This window comes from Lagopus muta, chromosome 12 (genome assembly GCF_023343835.1).
Source record: "Lagopus muta isolate bLagMut1 chromosome 12, bLagMut1 primary, whole genome shotgun sequence".
In the NCBI taxonomy this organism is placed as follows: domain Eukaryota; kingdom Metazoa; phylum Chordata; class Aves; order Galliformes; family Phasianidae; genus Lagopus; species Lagopus muta.
In genome coordinates this window covers 18,069,760-18,086,724 of record NC_064444.1, presented here as the reverse complement: position 1 = coordinate 18,086,724, position 16,965 = coordinate 18,069,760, and the positions used below count along the sequence as shown (strand labels likewise).

Below are 16,965 nucleotides of genomic sequence, written 5' to 3'. Positions count from 1 at the left end.
ACCTCAACAAAGCAATGCCTGAAATGGAAATCGAGAGCTGGGTTTATGCACCCTTGCAGCAGATGCTTTGGGTTGTGCACTTCTGAAACACGCACACTAAAACAGCAGAAACACTGCTGTTTTACTCCAGCATTCATTGCACATGCAGGCATCTTCACACGTCGTGAGCTTTTGTAATCTCAAGACAGGAATCTAGCAGTGGGCCATCCTTCCTGGACCCTTTTTCTGCAGGAAAGAGTTAAAAAAGAGGAGATTTAGAAAAGCCAAAGCACCTTTCAGAATTCTTCTCCTACTACACGAGCTGCTGCATACTGCACAAGAGGGAATAGTTTCCAGAGAAGCACAAATTGCTCTGAAATAGAACGACGAGTTTTGTTTAGCCTGGAAGTACATCTCAATGAATGGATGAGGGAATTCTTAAACAAGATTTCAAAACAAATTTAGGGTTTTATGAAGAATGCTTTCCTACCAATCACAGCTGGCACTTTCCCCTCTGTTGATCACTGCTCTATTAAGGAAGCTGGAAACAAGACAAATATCCTGCTGCATCCCCTCACCTCTTCTAGGGGAGCCCACAGCCAACCCTGGAATAGCTGGGTAGCACAGAAAGCAAGTTTATTTTCATTCACTCAGCTTGTCAGAAGGTTGTCTTGCTCTCACTTCTGCTGTAAACACAGTCAAGGAGACAGATTCTGCCAATATATCACCAGAAACACAAGAAAAATAAAGCCAAGCCCTTTGCTCAGAGGGTGTTATTGTAGCTCCGGATTGATCTGGGATAAATAATTCTCCTGCTTCTGTCACATGGACACAGCATATTGCTGTTCCTTCCAGCCAGCCCATGGCAACAAGAGAATTCTGCCCCAGATGCAAGACAGAAATGGGGGCAGGCAGAAAGCAACGACTGCTTGGCAATGGCCAACGTGGCAGCTGTGACCTCTCCATTGAGCAACACGGGCTCCTCTTGCATTGAAGTTGGAAAAGACCCCTAAAGCCCACCAACCCCAACCCCAGCCCACCCCCACCGTGCCCACGTCCCTCAGTGCCACATCCCCACAGCTCTGGACACCTCCAGGGACGGTGACTCCTCCCCATCCCTGGGCAGCTGTGCCACTGCCTCACTGCTCTCTTGGAGTAGAAATTGCTCCTAATATCCAACCTGAGCCTCCTCTGGGGCAATTTGAGGCCGTTTCCTAATCCATCTCCCCACACCAAGCCTAGGAAGCTGCTCCTGCCTTGGAACAACGCCACGGTTGCAATAGCAGGGATTTGTGAGGGGGTGTTTGAGTATGGATGCAGCACAAACGTTGGTGTCCCTTCCCCTGCCAAGGAGGGACCACCTGTCCCCATTCACAAAGCCCTCATGAGGGGCAAAGGTTTGCAAGAGGCAGGACAGCCTTATCCGAATCAGAATAAAAAAAGTCATTACTGAGAGCAGTTCTAGAAAAGGGGAACGACGACAGGAACCATTTGCTAGCTGTTCCAACATAAGTAAGCACTCTGGGGAGAAATTAGATCCCCTCACTCTCATTGATCTGAGCAATAAGAGCCCATAACTGTGCAGCTGTATGGGGTATTAGTTACCAGCCCTCGGTCTGGTGCAGCGCTGCCACTATCAACACAGAGCTACGTTAACTTCACACCTCATTTGCTTCCAAAAATCACCTCCCTCTGCTCACCTACCTCCCAGGCACCGCGAGGCAGGCAGGCAAGGCTATAAATCAGGCAGGAACCAGGCAAAGTGCTGGGAATTCTCAGCGGTGGAGGAAGGAAAGCACACCATGCACTGCCAGCTTTTTCACCCAGCAGCCCACTGTCCCCACGTTTTTCCCCTCTGTTTGTCACCCAAGATGATCACAACTCATGGTCTGCATGAACTTGCATGGCTAGATCAATGCTGGATGGATCCCAACACCTTCTGAGGACAAAGGAACTTTTCAAGGGACCAAAAATAAGTTGTTGTAAGAGGCAGTGAGTTTGCTCAGAGAAGCAGCACGCTGCTCCATCCTGGCTGCAGTTAGGACAAATGAGAGAGTTCTGCCTTGAGTGATGTCAGGAATGTGAAGCACAGGGAGGGCTGAGCCTCAGCTAAACCCTGCTGCCTGTTCACATCAATCAGTGGGTAGAAGAAAAAAAAAAAGAGAAAGGCAAAGGTTTGCTCTACAGACTGAATCAATAGGATTTTCATTTCATTCTCAAACAAGTTCCTGGAAGCCACCGATTGCAATTCCAAGATGAATGACAAGACCTTGGTGGAAAGGAGGCTCTTAAGGGAAGAAAACAGCTGTACAGAGGCAGTTGACCCCTCCGAAGCCTACCTGAGCACATATGGAAATGACAGGAGGGCAGTGCTGTTATCTGATGCTTTATCTTTGCTGGTAGCTGTGATTCAGGGGTGCTGGCAGACCCATTCACTCGTTTAGCCTCAAGCAGCAATTAAAAGAAAGCAGGCTGAGATTCAACAAAGTTTCCTGCATGGTTACAGCCATCACCAGCACACCACAAAGCCTTTGCTGTGCATTTACCAGCACAGGTAAAACTGGTGCTGGACAAATTCAGCATCCCAAAACGATGGAATTCACAGCCCCCAGCTGAGCAGAAGCAGAACAACCAGGGCTGCAGCTGACAGCTCCTCCTTGCTAACGCTGGTGGGACCCGGCCTCTAGAACACCACTGATGCACACTTTGTTTCCTCACAGTCACTGCTCTCTGTAGCCACCCGCCACCCCCACCAGACCCCAATGTCTCTATCTGTCCAATCCCATGGTGCTGTCACTCCGTGGGTGACTGAAGAGCTCCACGTCAGCTCCTTAATTCCTTATGGTTAAATGCGCCTTTAAATCCCCCTCTGATCTCATAGCTCCCATTTGAGATGAAAACCCATTTTCTTTGCTAGGACACGGGGCCCCCGAGCCCCATCTGTGTGTCACTTCATCCACTTGCAACAGGGAAAACCCACAGGCCACAACAACCCAACACAGCAGAAACTCACCCAATCTGGTTGACAACTGCAGAGCTGCAGGCGGATGCTGCTGGCACCTTCCACCTGCCCTTGTTGCAATTACTCAAGGAGCTGAGCTCTCCCCTCCTTGCTCTGAGCATGCAGAGCCCAAGGAGCACGGTGAGCCTGGGTCTGGCCCTCAGCAAACAAGCTGAGATCTGCTTTAGGATGGGGCTCTTGCTCAGGGACTGCAAGCCTGCACCTCATCCCAGGGAGCTGCTTGCTGGAGCTCTGCACCACGAGCAGGAAGGACAATAACAGGAGCAGGAAGAGCAGACGTTCCTGCTTGAGGACTGGCCCTGCTTGGATATGTCTCCTAAAATTCACCACCTCTGATCTCTCCCCTCAAACATCCTGCCCCCAGGCTTCTGCATCACAGTCTCACAGAGGAAGGAAAAACGATCTGCAAATTACTTTTATCACTGACAGCAATAAAAGCATCTCAGTACGGAGTGTCTGTCAGCTCTGCACAAGCTCAGTAGGGCTTTGCTAATTACTGAAGCTTCCTGTGCTGACAAAAGGATCCCTAGGGATGCGGTGGCCAATGGGAAAATTAAAAGAAAACAGTTGTACAGAGTCATTTCAGAGCTGCACAAGTCCTCTGAGGCTCACAGGTGCTACAAACAGCCAAGCAGAAACCCAGAATGGGGTCCCACAGCTCGGAGATCACCCCTTGTATCATACCGCAGTGCTTCTTGGAGTGCAGGATTGTAGGGAGAAGAGAAGGGTTTCTCCTTCCACACTTCCCAGTGCTTCTCCAGCACCTCCTTTCTACAGCCAGCCCATCTCTGGTCACTGCAATAAAGCATCTGACAGACATCATGAGACTGGCGAATCAGTTTTCCACCTCTGTCACAGCTCTGGGAACCCAGCACGCATTCCATAGCCTGAGCATCCTCTCACTGATCTCGTGTTACACTGTTCATATGCATCCTGGGCACACTTGAGAACTGCTTGAGCACTAAAAGAATAACTAAGCTTTACAGATTCAGGCTTGGTTGTGTGCGGTTTCAAATCCACTGATTTTGTTTTCTCATATCCACATAATGTGGGCTGGGAGTCACCCAGGAGGACCCAAGGCACCAGCCAGACACTCTGTGGTGCCACGTGCAGGACCCCTCCCCAGCAGGAATGCTTACCAGGCTGGGATCACCAGCTCTTTCTCACACCACCACCTGATGCCATTGTGACAAACAGGGACGTGCAGCAGCCCAGAACACCTCAAGCCCCCTCCACTTCAGTGCAGGCTGGGACTTCACACATACAGACACACAGACATGGGGGACGTGGAGCTGTACAGACATGCAGAGCATCAAGGCCAGATTTTCACTACATTGACATTTCCTTCACGCTTCTCTGAAAGATTTCTAACAAAAGCATTACCCAAACTCTGCAAAAACTGCACAGCATGCACCCAATCCTGCAAATCAACCAAGTGACCCATGGAGAACCACCGCCACTCACAAGCCAGCAAGTCCATACAGACACAGCCATGCCAGCACAGTGCCCACTGTCCTAAGCTGCTATTTTGCTCTTAGTGCTTGTTTCATAACCAAGTCTGGTGGCAGCTCTGCAGGAGCAGCACGGCTGCTTTCTGTATGCAGGTCGTGGTGCTGGCCAAATCAGCCCAGCTCCATTGTGAGACCGGAGCTCTGCACCACCCCTGCAATGAGCAGCTTTGGGGAATGACTGATTAAATGTTTCAGTTTCACTTCGACAATCCAACTCTGCAGCATTTTACTTGTTTGTATGCTGCCAAGCTAGGCAGATAATCTTTTTATTATTCCTTTGCTCACCTCCTCGATCTGTAGTTTACTTAAAAATAACTGTAGTGCCGTGCTGAGAGGCAGAGGGGAGATCATGGGCTCGTCCCCAGGTAGGTGGCACCTGGCCCTGGGATGTCACCCACCCCACAGCAAGCAGCTGCACACACTTCACCACTTTGGGACAGGTCAACCAACCAACCGCTTCGGGGCCAACGTGCTTCAGCCCTGTAAGAACAAACCTCAGGGTTTTCAGAGCAGACCGTGAAAGTCCTTCTGTCTTTCACTCCAATCTGGGGAGGGAAGCGAGCTGCTAGGAAGAAAAGGAATGATGGAACCACTGTAGTGTGTGGGAAGCGTGTTGACACGGTCTGCCAGGAATGCAGCAGGACACAGAGAGACAGGGCACAGAAGGACAGACTCAGCCCACGCCGTTACTTCATAGGATGAAATCACAGAATCATTTGAGTTGGAAGGGACTCATAAAGGTCATCGAGTGGCTTCGAGCTGCACCAGGGGAGATTCAGGCTGGACGTCAGGAAATACTACTTCTCTGTGAGAGTGCTCAGGAATGGGCTGCCCAGAGAGGTGGTGGAGTCACCCTGGAGGTGTTCAAGGAACGTTTGGATGTTGTGTTGAGGGATGTGGTTCAGTGAGAACCATTGGTGATGGGTGGATGGTTGGACTGGATGCTCTTGTAGGTCTTTTCCAACCTTGGCGATTCTGTTGCCCAGCACTCACCTGTGTCATAGTGAACCACCAGGGACCCGCCGTGGTCCCCAGTCTTCAGTGGGTGGAACTCCACTGTTACTTGCATGGTGTCACCAATCCCAAGGGTCCCAACGGAAGGATCAACAGAGAAAGGGCTGCAATGCAAAGAGAGGCGTCAGAGAGATTACAGTAGCTTTGGAGATAACAATCCCTGCCAGGGTCTAAGGCTATTCCGCTTCACCTCACCAAGCAGATAAAACACACCTACAGAGTAAGAACAGAATACGTAGGATCAGACAGGCAGAATTTGTAGGATCAGACAGACCCCCCACTTCTGAAGAGATTCAGCCCTCAGAAGACTACATGGTGCAAAGTGACCTCTTCTCCTCCATATTCTGCATCCAGCTCTTCCTCTCTGCAGTGTCTCAGGAGTCAGACTGCTAGCAACTCAATCAGAGAACTGTTTTTGAACAGCAGAGCCCAAAACTGCTATTTGCATTCAAAGCTGACCCCAATTTCCTCAGGTCTATCTTACCCAGCCACCTTCAAACCTCACCTCAAGAAAGGCAAATGTCAAAGCAAGGCCTGTTCCAAGGAGATTACGGCCTAGAATCAGACAAAGGAATAAGTCTTCCTAGAAGACCAGAAAATAATTATGCATTAATTTGCAGAATTCAGCCTTTTTACTTTGAAAGTAACCTGTTTTAACCTAAGGAAGGGCACATTATATCAACCACTCAATGAAAGCTGCTCTAAGAAAAGGAACAACAAGGAAAAGTATGTGTGCAAACATAGATCAGAGTGAAGCCACAGAGACAATACAGCAGCAAAAGGATCATGCCATTCTAAGCCTGAAGGATTCCATCAAGCATCAGTAACAGGAGCCTATCAATGGGGGTTTAACAGTTTGATGCATTCACAAGCCACAGTTTGTGACTGTGGGTTGTAATCCAAGCTTGGTAACCATTTGCTTGGCCCACCAGACAAGCTCATAGAACCACAGAATCATCAAGGTTGGAAAAAACCTCTTGGATCACCAAGTCTGAAGCAGCCCACCCCCACCATGCCCACTGACCACATCCCTCAGTGCCACATCTCCATGGTTCTTGGCCACCTCCAGGGATGGTGACTTCCCCAGCTCCCTGAGCAGCCTATGCCAAAGCCCAAATTGCATACAACGAGCTGTAAATAATTATTAAAGCATGTTGGTACACTTTGGGTTTACCACATTTGTGGTGTGTCACCGGGCAAACAGCCGTTGGCTGCCAGCTGTAGAACTCTACCTTCACGCTAAGGGAGAAGCCAGATGAAGTGTGGCAACTTGGCTTCATGGTTCTTGCACAGCCCCACTCAAAAGACAGAAGTTTTGTGTTCAGCACTGTGCTGGTCGTCAAATTATCACCTCCAAAATTTGCTCTGCAGAGCTTTAACCATGATTAGAGAAATGCAGAGCACACGAAAATAATGAGAACTGGAGACACGCACAAGCTGAACTTTGTTCATCTGAGTAGCGACAGCTGATAAAATTGCTGGAGTTTCTGCTCATTAATGAGATAGAGCAGCAATTAGTGGTCTGACCTGTCCCCATTATGCTTGGAGCATTGCTGCTGGCTCTAGCAGGAGCAGCAGTGAGCCCATAGCACCCGCACACTGACAGGAGACCTCAGCCTCCTCCCAGGACAGAGCTCACTCCACTGCAGCTGAGCAGGAGGCTCTCATTTATCTCCAGCAAGATCTTCCCAGTCACCCCAAAAGGTTCCTCAGGGACACAGTTTGTTCCTTCCACCAAAGCACACGGACCAGCTCCTCAAGCCCTGTTAATGGCAGCTGCATGCTAAGGAAGGGATTCAGTTACCAGCATTGCTGAGAAGTCACACAATCATAGGATCATTAAGGCTGAAAAGGACCTCTCAGATCCCCAAATCCAACCCCAGACCCACCCTCACCATGCCCACATCTCTCAGTGCCACATCTCCATGGGTCTTGAACACCTCCAGGCTGCCTGGGACAGAGCTGGTGCTTGAATGTGACCTTCAGGGTAGCAAAGGAAAACTCTTCCCTCCCAGCTCAGATGATCTGCTAAGGAAGGGGATTCCCCACCCCCCAGTACCACCTCCTGCTCTATCTCCCCACTCCCCTCCAGCACTGGCTGCGATGGAGCAACCCTGCACCTCCCACATCCTACCCCAAACCCTCCCACCACCCCTCACTACATCAGGACACAAAAGATGCAAAAGCCCCACAGCTAAACTTAGTTCCCCAAACTTCTGTCAAGGCAGCTAAGCCGTCCTCTGCATCCCTCAGATAAGAAATGGTAAGAGACATCCCTGATGCATTGTAATAGCCAAGTGAAAGCTATTGCCAAGAACGGAAGCTGGCAGCCTAAACCTTGGCCTTTTATCCATTGATTGTCATTTAATTGTGAGCTGTTCTTTAAAGATAATTCTGGTCCAGCTAGATCTGCCCTTCTAATGAATCACCACCCTCCCAAAAGACGGGAAATCTTTCAGAAGATAAGCTTTGTGGTTTCTTCTTTAATAGCCGGCTTTCTTCTGACATCCTCTTTAAAACGATGCCCGTTTGGATGTTTGCTTTGGTGTACGACATCAAAACTTCTGCAGGTCCTGCTCTGTAATATCCCAGTGGTGCCTTGCAAGCACAGCCACATCCTCAGCTCACACGTTATTCAGCCACACCAACTTGGAAGAGGTCTTCTCAACGGTAACCACTCAGATCTCATCTATTACTGCCCTGTGGAAAGAGTTTGATGCTAGAGAAAAGCTGTCAATTGCTTGCCTCAGGTTTCCATGTCCCCTTTTCTCCTACAGGCAGTGTGCAAGAAGCTCCAACTTCAAGTCCCATGGCACTCTCCCCTCCTACAACCAAACACGTTTCCTCTTCAGCCTTAATCTGCATTTTAAGAACAATTTGGTGTGGGGAAAAAAAATAGTCAGTTTTCAGCCTTCTGTTTGATTGCATCAAAATCTGGCTCCTGCTCCAGAGACAACAGTCAAATGTACAGGTGGTTGAATTGCCTCATTTGTCCATTAAGACCCTTTGCAGGAAAACCACAGAGATCAGCTCATCTCAGCACATATTAACTCTAGTAATAGTACAGCAGCCAAAGTCAAGCTTGTAGCTGTTCCAGCAAGCTGAGCCTGTTGGATCTTGGAAGCATCCAAGGCTCAAGACGACGACAGTTTCTCAGTGCTGAGAAGTCCTGTGCAGGATCAGCAGCTCACAGCTCCATCTTTCTGCTCTTTCACTGCTTCTGTCCTCCACATTCACATCCTTTCATGGTCTTCATAGCCTATGATATACATCTATACATGCACGGCCTATGATCTGCTTCCAAACGCCGTTTTAAATGTAGTGGAACGACATTTATATCCCTGAATACCAGAGAAGAAACCCATTATTGCGCCTTAACCATGAGGAGAGGCTGAGAAACTTTCTGTGCTGATAGTGCTATTATTTATTATCAAGCTTTGCAAGAAGAGGGAACCCAGGCAAGAGAATGCCAGACAGCACAGAGGAGTGCTTTGCTCACCGTTGTCCAGATGTGACCTTGTAGTCTGATAGATGCCATGGAAAGAGAGACCTCTGAGCAGGGAGCAGCTGAATGATGCTGAATTAGCTCCATGGATTCGCTTCCTTTATTCAGTAAAAAATTAAACACGTTCAACTTGAGCTGCTTAAATTCTCTTCCAAATAAGAACGGACTGAAATCGCCCCGAATTTAAGGCGGTAAGGCTGGCCTCCTCTCCCAGAGCACCCATGCCATAACTCTTGATTACTGCATCTTACATTCACACTGAGCTCTCCAGGACAGGGAACATAAGTCATTCATTTCCAAAGCTCCTGGCACAATTCTAAACGCTCTGTGATGATAATTAATCATCACATTGTTATGGAAGTTATTCAGAAGAACCAGCGACACATTCAACTAAATCTTCACTAATAACGATGCAGCCTTTGTTCCACCCTCTCTAACAGGGAAATCAATCCCCCAACATTAGCAGGAGAAAGGCTTCCGTGAAAGGCTGTGTACATATATTTGCTCAAAGACAATTGTCAGCTAGCAGTCTATTAGCCTGCAGAGCAGCTCTGACTCACATCTCAGTGTGTCAGCCCAGAGCCCCTGGCTTCCCTGCTCACCATGCCCAGCACATGGGCATGAGAAGCTACAGAAGCGAGGGAACCTTCAGTGTTGAAGACATTGGAAGCTCTACAGTAAAGGGCCTTTCGTGCTACTTGCAAACCTGATCAAACTCTGAAGCTGGTTTTCTTCCAAGCAGGGTGTTCCTTTGATGATGTCCCTTCCAGCCCAAATTCTCATTGCAGTCTGGCAATTTTAAGTCATCTCAGTTCCATTTCACACACTCCCCTTATTTCCCATTCATCATCCCATTCATTCAGGCTGCCCAGAGAGGCTGTGATGCCCCGTCCTCAGAGGTGTTCAAGGCCAGGTTGGATGGGGCTCTGGGCAGCCTGGTTTAGCATTAAACGTGGAGGTTGGTGGCCCTGCATGTGGCAGGGGGTTGGAGATTCATGATCCTTGAGGTCCCTTCCAACCCTGGCCATTCTGTGATCTGTGTATATATGCAATGGCACGAGGGGGAAGACAGGCATTAAAAGAACTCAGCCTTTTTTAGAGGTTCCCACTGAAGAATTCTTGGTGACATTTCACTGAACAAAAGCAAAAATAAAAAGGCAGGAACACAGGAACTTCTGAGCAGCAAAGAAGGAATCAGAAGGAAAGCGAGTGCCACTCTTAATTAGAATAAAATGCTGCCTATATTCAAAGATTTAAATCATCTGCTTGAAATTTGGAGCCGGTTTTCTAAAGTTTGTAATGAAATGGAAGAGATGACAGATGCCCTCAACAGGCAAGAGAAATCATATCAGCTTTTGATCTTTGAATGCATACAATCCACTTACCCAGAGCTCTGCTTTTTTTGTGCAGTTGGAGATAAAGCTTTTCTAACGTTTCCCATTTCTTTGTGGCAAATTGGGACTGAAGGGTTTGATTGCCAAACTTCAACTTTTAATATCCATAGCAAGCAGAACTCAATATATGCTGTATCAGTTGATAGAATAGTTGCTAAGAGTATTGAAAAATGCTAAACACCTAGTCAATCTCTATTTAGATTCTGACAGCTTGACCTAGAAATCCCACAGGAAAACTGTAGTGACTTAGAAGTTCCTGCCTACACGTTTTCCACAGTGCAAAGGCTGCCTTCCTTCAATGCAGAGCACAACCCTTGAACTCATTCAGTTGTTTACTGGCTTCTCTGTCCATCCATTTCTGCCTTCCCCCCCCCCCCCAACCATTGCAAGGCTTCAGCAAAGGGGATTTTTGGTGGGAAGCATCCTCTTCCCCCTTGAAGGATGTCACGCTCTTTCCCTTTCTAGTTCCTGGTCCATCCTTAGGAAGGCAGCAGAGGGGGAGAAGGAAATCCCAGACCTCTGGCTTTCTGGGAGCTCCTCTCGGGCTCCAGCCCATGCACGAGCTAATTGGGGCACCTCCCGCCCCCACTGGCATCCATCACCATTGGTTTGGGGCCACAGGGCAGCTCTGAAGTCAGGATCTGCTCAACTCCACTTCAGAGCTCACTCTACCTAACATTGGGTGGTGGGGGTCAGACCAAACCCAAAGCTCCCCAGCCACACAGTGCTGTTCTCAGGGCTTCAGCACCTCGAAGCACAGCCTGGCAGCCTTTACCTGTGGGTGCTGACGTGGTAACGAGCCTCACGGTTGCCAACATTGCGAACCAGCAGAGTTTTCTGGGTGCTGTGCTTGACTGGGCAGACTGAGAAGTTGAGCTGGTCGGGGAAGTCCAGGATAGCTCGGGCTCCTATGGCTCGGATGGGCACCACAAACTTCTCCCTCTCCGTGATGCAGGTGAGCTGGTGGAAATAGTCCTGCAGGAAGGAAGGGGGATCATCAGGAATGCATTCAGTGCCATTGCAGAAGGCAAGCCACTGTTTGCTATGCGTTCATTCAATAATTCAGCAGTACCTTGCATTTAATGACTTTTAATTCCAGTAGAATGACTGGTAGAGGCTTGTTAGCTTGCTAAGAGGAAGCAGCTCCATGGCTTCACCTGCTTTCCCAGCAAGCTGACAGCCAGCTTCACACCACAGGAGGACAAAGTTACCTGATAGCTGGGTTCTGAACAACCACTGCAGTGATTTCACAGGAGGGATTGGAGCATGAACAAGAACCTGCTCTGAGCTCCAAAGCACAGCAGGTAACTCAGTTACACACAGCTTGGCAAGGGCTGCTCAGGTGATCTAAAGGACCTGGCCACACACACAGTTAACAGCCAGACTGGGATGAAGGACATAACAAACAGGACACACCACCTACGTCAGTGGCAGATTGGTGAGTGGGGCGTTTGTTGCCCATCACCACCTTAACAGTGTCACCAATGGCAAAGCTGGGGACACCCCCTTAAAAGCCCACCTTGTCCATCTTCCCACGCCAAACACTGTCCCTGACAGCACTTTTAGCACCAACAACTCCCCTCCACCCCAGGAACCCATGTGCAGCCTATTCCTGCCTCATAAAGCTCTCTTTGTGCCTGACCTCTGTCTCACTTCACATCTCCTCCTAGCCTCAGAGAATGCAAAGACAGCTCTGCTTCCTCTCTGCTGCATATTCTGGCATGGCTGATACCCGAATTACATCTCTTGTGTATCTCCTCTGGAATAAATGCCTCGGTGCCCTGCTGGCATGCTTACCTGTGGCAGTGTGAACATCCATTTCTGTAACAGCCAGCACCTCAAGCCTTTAGCTCAGTCAGAAGCCTGAGTCCCCCTCTCAGCTGCCAGCCATTCAGCAGTGGGAAGGAGAATCCAACCACATCGCCATAGGGCCGAGCAGATGGATTTCCACATGCACAGCAGGGCAGCACCAAGGCACCAAGTGCCTTGCCGCACTGCAACCAGCCACACGTTACAGCCAGGTCAATAAAAGCTTTGCCTCATCTCTCTCTCTTGCCGTTGCAGTCCTTTTTCCTTTGAACTCCCTTGAAATCATTTCCTCACTGCTCCAAGGACACCATAAAACAAAACTGCTGTAGGAACCACGCTTCACATCAAGCTTCTTTAGCCAGAACCCGTTCAAACCCCTTTGTGCCCAGCTCCCTTGCCTGCCCTGAGCCTGACAGGGCACAGAGGCCTGGGACTGAGCTGGGATCTGGCCCCAGCAGCATCCGCTGTCCCAGCACGCTCACCACCTGCTCCACTGCAGTCAGGGTTGCAGTAACAGATGCCATCGCATCCAAGACACAAGAAGGAATAAAGAAAGGTCTTGTTTTCTAAATGCGTCTCAAATTCGCGTTGGAAACCGCAGGAGGGTTTTGGTTTCTCATCTTTAGAAGGTAAAACACCAGGAAGGGAACTGCAGCAATGCCTAATATCGCGTTTCAAGAGAGTTTCATCTTCGGTGAGTCTTTCTGAATTAGCAATTTGGTTCTTCATCTCGCAGCCTAAGTCCTCTAAAATAAAAGAGAAGGGCAGCTCCTGCAAATTCAAAGCACTTGTTATCTGGGTATTTCATGTTCTGGACCACTCAGATCATCAGAAGCCACATTAGGAAATGAAAAAAGCCATTTACTTCTTGTTGTTGTTGTTTTGGCCACCCTCCTGTAACGTGGGCATTGTGAATCCAGCTGAAAGCCTCACACCTCGTTAAGCCATGGCACATCTTTCCTTATCTCTGCCCTGCAGATGCCAGGTATACAGAGGAGGACAGGGGGAGTTCAGATCAGCTGCAGGATAAGGAGGAAAGAAACTTCAGCAACTGGAACTACTGGAGGGAAATAACAGGAACTCATTTTCAAGTCACCGCTGCGATGGAGGGAGCGGATCAGCAGCTAAGGAATTAACATCTGTGCTGGCTGAAATCCCAACAGCAAGCACGGGGCACCGTGCACAAGCACTGGGGCTGCTCACAGCACAGCACGGGGTCTGCTGCAAAGACAGGGGAATGACGGCTGCAATCCTCTGTTGTGTTGCCAGGACAGCAGCTCAGCTACGCACTCAGTTACGGTTCCAGGGGTATCACCAAACCCAATCTGTGCAACTGCAAATCCCCAGCAGGCCGTTTAAAAGCAGTTTTTAAAAGCAGTTTTCCTAAGCAAACATGCCTGGGAGAGAGAGGGGCTGCATCACTTATGTGCTTTAAAGGTTGTTTAGAGCTACCTTTAGGCTATAGACTTTCACAAAAATGGCTTCATCCTTCATATGACTCCTCTGTTTCAGGGAAAATAGAAGCCACCACACAATGCTGCCTTTTCCCTTACTCACCTTGAACAAGCAATAAGTTACAAGCTCCAGCCTTCAAAATATGACTGCTGGCATTTGCACTAGTGCCCACTGAAATTAAAGCAGCTGCTCACATCGGAGTTGTCATTCCAGGCTCTCTGCAAACTCACGCTCACATTAAAGTTGATGCCAGCATGACAGTAATTAACTGCCCAATAAACCAGCAAACTCAGGTGTCAGCTGAGCTGCATAACTGGCAAACACTGAAAAACTGCTCAATTCCTTGCTGCAGGCAACTGGAGAGCCAAGAGGTCCTGCAGGGTGGGGTCATATGGGAGGCCTAAAAGGGAAGCTCCCTGCTGGAGCCATGGTACCATTAAGTGAGAGGCTGGAAGGTGATGACAACACCACAGCAGGATGGATTCCCTTTCCCTTTCCTCAACACAGGATGCTTCCCTTTGTCTTTTTGCCCCAGGTTCACTGCCTCAATCTTCTGCTCCCGCTCCTCACCCCTACAAGTCTGCTCAGAAGTGCTCTTGGAATAGCAGAACACCCCTAGAAGGGCTGGCCTGAATTTTCAGGGAGTTGATTCCAGTAACACAATAACTCAACATCCTGTCATATTTCATATTATCAATGAGCATTAACGCAGTCTCCGCTGAGCATCAGAAATGAATTTTGCAAACCTCAGCCTGAACTCCCGTTGCCTGCAAACATTGTATTGCTACAGCAAAAAGAACAAGGAAAAAAACCCAAACAGATTGAGCTGTGCTATGTTTCTGGGCACTTCTAACCTCCTCCTTTTCAGATAATCTACAAGAAAGCTGAAGGACACGATGCATATCCCTGCCCACTGCTTGTTTGCTCTGCAGCCCATAATGGCAGGACACGTTGCGGAGCCAGAATGCAGAGACACAGAAATCAGAGGCAGCGAGAGTAACTAATTGGAAATGTTGCCCAACAGAAGAATTATCCATTTGTATTTATAACATGGGTGCCAATCCACGAGACGTGTCGGCTGTGCGCTGGCTGTGACAGCCCAGCCATGTGGCACACGACCAGATGGCTGCGAGGCAGCAAGAAGCTGCTCATTTTCCAGAAAGGGCTCAGGAGGCACGTGGCATTTTGGCCACAAACCACTTGTGTGTGCTCTCCTCTTATTTAGGGCTCGGCACAGCCCAGCTCCGTGCTTCACTCCCATGAATCAGCAGTGAGAGCCAAAGCAAGAAAACCCTAAACCAGTCCCACAGTCGGATGCGTTGGTGCCCACATCTCAATTCTCCACATCATCCATGGGGTCATGGAGCGTTCAAGAGGCAGCAGAGGTGCTCAGTTGCAGTGCCTGGGGTTGGCAGGGCCCCCAAGGGTCACCAGGTGCCACTTTTCTCCAGTAGGGCCACATCCAGGGGGAAGATCTCCTGACCACACTACTGATGCACTCCCAAAGCGTCGGTCCTTCGTGCTCTCTGAGTTCTCCCTCTGCTTCTGGTGATGTCCCCATATTGCCCCGCTGTCTCTCTAAGCTTGAAGAGCAGTGCTCTGCCTTCCATGGGCACCAGTTTTCTTCCTCCACCTCCCGAAAATGGACGCTCAATAATTAGTACAGATAAATCACATTTTAAAGTCAACGGCATACTTTGCAAAGCCTCAATCATAGATTAAGTTCTTGGGTAGTTTGGAAAACTGCCCCAGGCCAACCTAATTTTTACCCTAAATATTAATGATGTTAAATGATTTCTCAGACACTCCAAAGGAACAGACTATTCCCCAGGCATGGGGAGCTAGGGACCACAGGGCATTTCCTCTTTAGTTTTCTCTATCTGCTGTTTGAGAAAGGGACAAAGCGTTACATTAAATCAGAATCAAACGAATAAAAGAAGGCAGCAACGCCCAAAGAGACACTGCAATTCTGTCCTGGTGCAGAAATGCACATGGTGGCATGGAATGGGAGCCCCGTGCACAAGGACACAGCCACACCAAGATCACAAGTTTGGGACATCTCTGCATGGAAGAACAGGGCAAATGGAGTCTGCCCATTTATTCCTACGCTTGCTTCGTCCTTTGCATCACTCCAACCTCCTGCTGGGTGAGGAATGTCTACAGCCTGTGCCAGGCTGGCTCAGCCACATGCAGAGCTTCCTCCCACCCAGGCTCACAGCTGGACTGTGACCAAGCACCCCTGGGGATGGCACAGCTGCAAATCTGGGTTACAGAAGGGATGAATGAGCATCATCCTCACTCCACTCCTGGGTGAGGCAGGGAAGCGGCTGCCAGATGAGAGAGAGAAGCTCTTTTTGGATCTATTTATTTCTGTAGTATTTTCCATATTAATTAAAGCCTTTTCTTAAAAGAAAAAGATGACTTATCAACATTCTCCCCTGCCATTTTCTCTGCTTTCCTACTCTTGCAATACATCTTCCCTGGGAGGCCTCCCCGCCCCTGAACCCAACAGACATTACATTAAACATCCAGGTTGGATATTAGGAACAATTTCTTCTCCAAAAGAGTGGTGAGGGACTGGCACAGCTGTCCAGATAGGTGTGAGGTCACCATCACTGGAGGTATTCAAGAATCACAGAGGTGCGACACTGATACGGTCAATGGGCACAGTGGGGTGGGTTGGGGTCGGACTCAGGGATCTTAGATGTCTTTTCCAACCTTAATGATTCTGTGATGCCACATGCCTCTGTGACAGATGATTTTAGGGAACGTGTGAAGAATCAAGTCCAAAACAAGAGCTTTCAGCCTACGAGGGCACAGTCTTCACCCTGGTTGAAGAGTTACCCAACCCCACTGAAATCAGCGCTGCCCCCCAAAAGCCAACACCTCAGGCTTCAGGGACTGGAATTTGATGCCAACCAAAGACACCAACCTCCCATGACCTCCCAAGGTCTCACCTTGTTCTCCTCAGGGGTGAAAAGGATGCGGAAAGTGGAAGACATGCCAGGTGCTACCTTACGGCACACGTCACCAGGGCTGATCAGCTTGAAGTAAGGCGAGCTCTCCAAGACGACCTTCACCAGCCGAGGAACCTGCAGGAAAGACATGAAGGTATTGGATTTTTTCTCTATTTCTACCTAGGTTGCAAAGATATGATCCTGTGCAGCTTACCTCCTTCCTCAACTGCCTTTGCAAAGCAATTTTAGCCCCGGAGGTACACGCAGATGATACACTAGGAGTACAAGCAAGTGCAAAGTGCAGAACGTAGAAAGACAG

General features: G+C 49.0%; 1 protein-coding gene across 1 annotated transcript in view; it reads right to left on the bottom strand.

The window, feature by feature from the left end:
- Nucleotides 1-16,965, bottom strand: part of HYDIN (HYDIN axonemal central pair apparatus protein) — a 113,036-nt gene that overhangs the window by 81,656 nt on the left and 14,415 nt on the right. Inside the window, exons 6-8 of the mRNA XM_048958484.1 lie at nucleotides 16,647-16,781; nucleotides 11,201-11,400; nucleotides 5,506-5,630 (exon numbers count right to left, since the gene is read on the bottom strand). Of these exons, the coding sequence (XP_048814441.1) occupies nucleotides 5,506-5,630; nucleotides 11,201-11,400; nucleotides 16,647-16,781 (460 nt within the window). The remainder of the gene's footprint in view (nucleotides 1-5,505; nucleotides 5,631-11,200; nucleotides 11,401-16,646; nucleotides 16,782-16,965) is intronic.